Source organism: Gekko japonicus, unplaced genomic scaffold (assembly GCF_001447785.1).
Source record: "Gekko japonicus isolate JY-2015 unplaced genomic scaffold, Gekko_japonicus_V1.1 scaffold1492, whole genome shotgun sequence".
NCBI classification, from domain to species: domain Eukaryota; kingdom Metazoa; phylum Chordata; class Lepidosauria; order Squamata; family Gekkonidae; genus Gekko; species Gekko japonicus.
Window position 1 is genome coordinate 231,803 of NW_015173716.1, and position 4,633 is coordinate 236,435.

The 4,633-nt window shown below is 51.1% G+C and overlaps 1 protein-coding gene across 1 annotated transcript in view; it reads right to left on the bottom strand.

Moving 5' to 3' along the window:
• Positions 1-760, bottom strand: part of IGFBP6 (insulin like growth factor binding protein 6) — an 18,821-nt gene extending 18,061 nt beyond the window's left edge. Inside the window, exon 1 of the mRNA XM_015423332.1 lies at positions 217-760. Coding sequence (XP_015278818.1) covers positions 217-568 — 352 coding nt within the window. The 5' untranslated portion in view covers positions 569-760. The remainder of the gene's footprint in view (positions 1-216) is intronic.
• Between the last annotated feature and the right edge of the window lie 3,873 nt (positions 761-4,633).

Sequence of the window (4,633 nt, forward strand, 5' to 3'; positions counted from 1 at the left end):
AAAGGTTCCACCGGACTCAGGCTTCGTGTCACACTCCCGCTGTATCCGAAGAAGCGAGCAGCGGCTCCCAAAAGCGCGTCCCCCGCCACAAATGTCGTTAGCCTTTAAGGTGCTAACTGGACTCTCTTGCTCTTTTTCCCAACTCTCTCCGAGGCAGCTAATCCGCGTGGAGCCCGAGAGGGGAAGAGACGCAGCCGCCTCGGCTCGGACACTCACCCGCCTCCGTCTGGTTCCGACGGCCGGCCGGCTTGCCCTCCTCGGCAGCAGCCAGGCAAACCCCCTTGCCGCGCAGCAGGGCGTGCAGCGGGGCTCTCTCCCCGGGGCGCGGCACGCAGCGCAACCCGCGGGCGCAGCCGGGCGTGTAGACGCCGCACGGCTCGCCCGCCGCCCTGGCGCCGCAGCCTTTCTGCCCGCAGGGCGCCTTGTGGCTCCCGGCCTCGGGAGAGTCGCAGCCGGCCGGCGACAGGCAGCCGGGGTCTCCTCCGCGGGGTCCCAGCGCACCCCGGCTCCTCGTCGTCGCCGCCAGCCAAGCCAGGAGCGCCGTCGCCAGCCAGACCTGCGGGAGCATGGCGGGCTCTAAGACAGGGGGCGCGCGGATGGAGCGCTTCGGGTCCCGGCGTGGCGCGCCGCGCCTTAAATGCGGCGGCCAACCCACGAACGGCCGGCCCTTCTTCGGTGCCAGGTGCAAGTGGCCCGCCCGGAAGCTCGGCAGCCGGCGGGGTGTGGCTGCGGCCGGCCAGAGCCTGGCGAGCGTCTCATGCGAGAGCTACCCAGCAATGGAATACCGTGCACTGCAGGGTCATGCACGTTTTGTATTGGGGAGGAGGAGGGCCGTGTCCCGTTGAACACGAATGGGGCTTACTGGGAAGGATTGGGCCGCAAAGGCGCGGTCTTTTAGGGTTGCCAGCTCCAGGTTGGGAAATACCTGGAGACTTTTGGGGTGAAGCCTGAGAAGGGTGGGGTCTGGGGAGGGACCTCAGCAGGGTGTAGTGCCATACACTTCACCGTCCAAAGCAGCCATTTTCTCCAGGGGAAGTGATCCTGATCTCCGTGGAGAGCAACTGTGATAGCGGGAGATCTCCAGCCACCACCTGGAGGTTGGCAACCCTAGGTCTTGTGTGCACATTAACTTGGGAGTAAATGCCCTTGGACCTGAGCTGGACAGGCCAGCGTACCCTGATCCTGATCTCAGATGCCAGGCAGGGTTGGCTCTGGTTAGAAGAAGAAGAAAATATTGGATTTCTACCCTGCCCTTCACTCAGAGTCTTGGAGCCGCTTACAATCGCCTTCCCCTCCTCTCCCCAGAATAGACACCCTGTGAGAGAGCTTTTTGAAGACTGCTCTTGTGAAAACAGCTCTGACAGAACTATGGCTTGCCCAAGGTCACCCAGCAGCTGCATGTGGAGGAGTGGGGAATCAAACCTGGCTCTCCCAGATTAGAGTCTGCGCTCCTAACCAAAACACCAAACTGGCTAGTACATGGTTGGGAGACCACCACGCAAGTCCAGGGTCCTGACACAGAGGTAGGCAATGGCAAGCCACATTTGACCTTGAAAACCCTATGAGGTCGGCATCACTTAGCTGCAGCTTAACACCAGTATTGACACACACACATGTGTCATTGGAATCTGGCAGGACTCACGTTGCCAGTGCATAAGGGCAAGCCATAAGCCCCACTAGACCATCCCTACGCACAGTTACTCAGAAGTCCCCCTACCCTCACCCTGACCTGGATATCCCAGGCTAGCCCAGACTCGTTAGATTTTGGAAGTTAAGCAAGGCCAGCCCTGGTTACTATCTGGATGAGAGACCTCCAAGGAAGTCCAGGGTGTCTATGCAGAGGCAGACATTGGCAAACCTCCTCTGAACATCTCTTAACTTTGAAAAGCCCATGGGGTTGCCATAAATCAGTGGTGACTTGGCAGTAAAAACACACACACACAAAAATAGAGCCCCCTCGGTTCAAAGGGCTCTACTCACAAGGAAAGAGCCCAAGGAATGATGGAGCGTGATAGCTCCAACAGGTTCTAAATTGGTAGTAACCGAAAAGGATCACTACTTTGGTAGCAAAAAATCTCCTCCTTGCACTCAGAGGGGCCTTGAGTAAGAGGTAGAGAACCTGCTTTGCATACAGAACGCCCCAGGTTCACTTCCCAGCATCTCCGGTTAAACAAAAGGGCTGGGCAGTATGTGATAGAAAGGACCTCCATCAGACCCCTGGTGGTCAAAGTAGACAATATTGACCTTGATCAATCAACAGTCTAATTTGGTGTAAGGCAGCTTCATGTGTTCAGATGCCCAAGCCTGGTCTGCTGAACTCAGTGTTGAAATATAAATTAGTGTGACAAGGGGAGATTTAAAAAAGAGACTGCTGAATTACAACTGATAATTAAGTTCAAGCCAATGCATCCTCCTGGACTGAATTGAGACCTAGGTTTCCTGTCTCATTACCAGTGCTGATTTCTCTGTGCCTACTCCTCCTCTGCATATCACACCTAACCCAATCACACCTGCTATTCTCATTAGGCATCTGAAATCACTCTACTCTCCAGTGATAAGGACAGATGGATTCACATTCTAGCTATATCTGAAGAACTGGGCAGTGACTAACGAAAGGTCATACATTGCCACAATTTTTTTTAGTCTTTAAGGTGCTACTGGACTCTTGCTCTTTTCTAGAGTACCTTAAAAGCATCCATAGACCAAAGCTGACTAGATTGGATTCTCACAACAGCTTGATGAAGCATAGCTTCTGCCTTCTAGTATTTCTACTTTACAGCTAGAGAAAATGGATGCTGCAAAATCCTGAGTGCAGCTGAGATTTTCATTTCCGTGGTTCAAATATAGCAGTCAGCAACTGCACAACACTGGCTTTCACCAGCTTGGAGGGGTTGCCAGCTTCCCCTCCCCAGGAAGGGCTCCTTTGCTCTTAACAAATGGAAACCAGCAGGAGATACTTTTTGGAGCGTGGAGAGTATGAGAAGTTGCGATCCTCAGATCATACAGTGTGCCGAGTCCTGCCACTGAAGTCAATGGGGCTACTCCAGTGTTAATTTGTACATAATGAGATGGAGATAATTACAGTTTAGGTTCCAAGTGTTTGCCTCGCCCTGTTGGTAGCAGCCCCTGCTTCAAAGAGCCATTCAAGTTAAGAGCTGCCAACTTTTTTGGACAGGGCACCCCTGAGCCTATGACTCTAGAAATTAAACAGATGTAGCCGTTTCTAGAGTGGGGGCAGGCGCAATTGGGAAAACTCCACCTGTTACATTTCAGGTTGTTAAGCTGTTAAATGCAGGGGGGGGGGGAGTTAACCCTGAACTCCACTGTGCTACTTTGTAGTTATAATAACCAGTGGGGGGAATTGCTGACACCAGTAATATGTGAATGCTTCAAGATGATAATTAGAGAACAGAGAGCATCTAACCCACAAAAGCTGAAGTACAAGCTTGGAGGGAGTTTTTCGCCTTCCCCTTTATTCCACATTCTTTTTCTTTTCTCTGTGCTAGCTTGCTCCTTTTCTTCTTAAAAAAATGGTCTTTGCTTTTAACAATCGCTTGAAAGCTCCTAGCGTGAAAATGTGTGTGTGTGTGAGTGAAGTGCCGTCAAGTCACAGCTGACTTATGGTGACCCCAGCAAGGGGCTTTCAAGGCAAGTGAGAAGCCGAGGTGGTTTGCGATTGCCTTCCTCTGCAGAGTCTTCCTTCCAAGTACCTACCCTGCTTAGATTCCCAGATCTGGCAAGATTAGGCTAAGCTATACAGCCTTCCCTCCCAGCACAAAAATGTCATGCTAAAAAGAGCTTTATCAGCTGCATTTCTGTATGCAGGTTGCAATTAAAGGCACAGGAGCAGGGATTTCTTTCTTTTAATAAAAAAGAGAGAATCCTAATTTGTGATTTCCCCTCTTCCTAGAATTCTCTCTCCCTCTTCCCCTCTTTTTATGTTTGCTTGATAGAGGCAGTAGAAACATGCAAAGGAAGGAAGATACCCTCTTATTAAAGCCAATAGGGGAATTTCCTTTCTGCCTTGAGACTGTGAACTATCTAGTTAACCCACAGCCCAGGCCTCTGCATGTCTACTCGGAGGTAGGTCCTCTAGAGTTCAATGTAAGTTAACTAGTTGGTGCCTAGCCCTTCATCCAAGGTGGCTGGGGGGATTCTCTTATTTTCTCCTCCAAGTAATGTGGCAAAGTAGATTACAGCAAAAACATTGTGACCACTTCTCCCCTTTCAGTCTGAGTTAATCTAATTCTTTGGGAATCAGTTTGAAACTCCTTCGCTTCTCAGCATGCCAAAGCCAGCAAGCAAACTCCCAGCTCCTGGCCCCGGGCCCCTTTTTATTTTCTCCCAGCTGTTCCTTGGAGTTTGGAGATGGGATCTCCCTCCTCCAAATGTTGCTTCCTTTGGATCCAGCCAGAATACTTGGAATAGTTAAGTGTTTCCACTCCATCGCTGTTGCGTAATCAAATTGCCCAGTTATTTCCCTTCTGAAGCCAGTTCCTTCCCAAAACATAGCTTCCATCAATTTTGTTGTTTTCCAGTTGACCTTTCTTTTCCTCAGCCCTGAACACCAGGACTGTGGCAAATTTTTGCTATATGATGTGGAGGCAGTGATGTTGAGTGGTTATAACAAAGG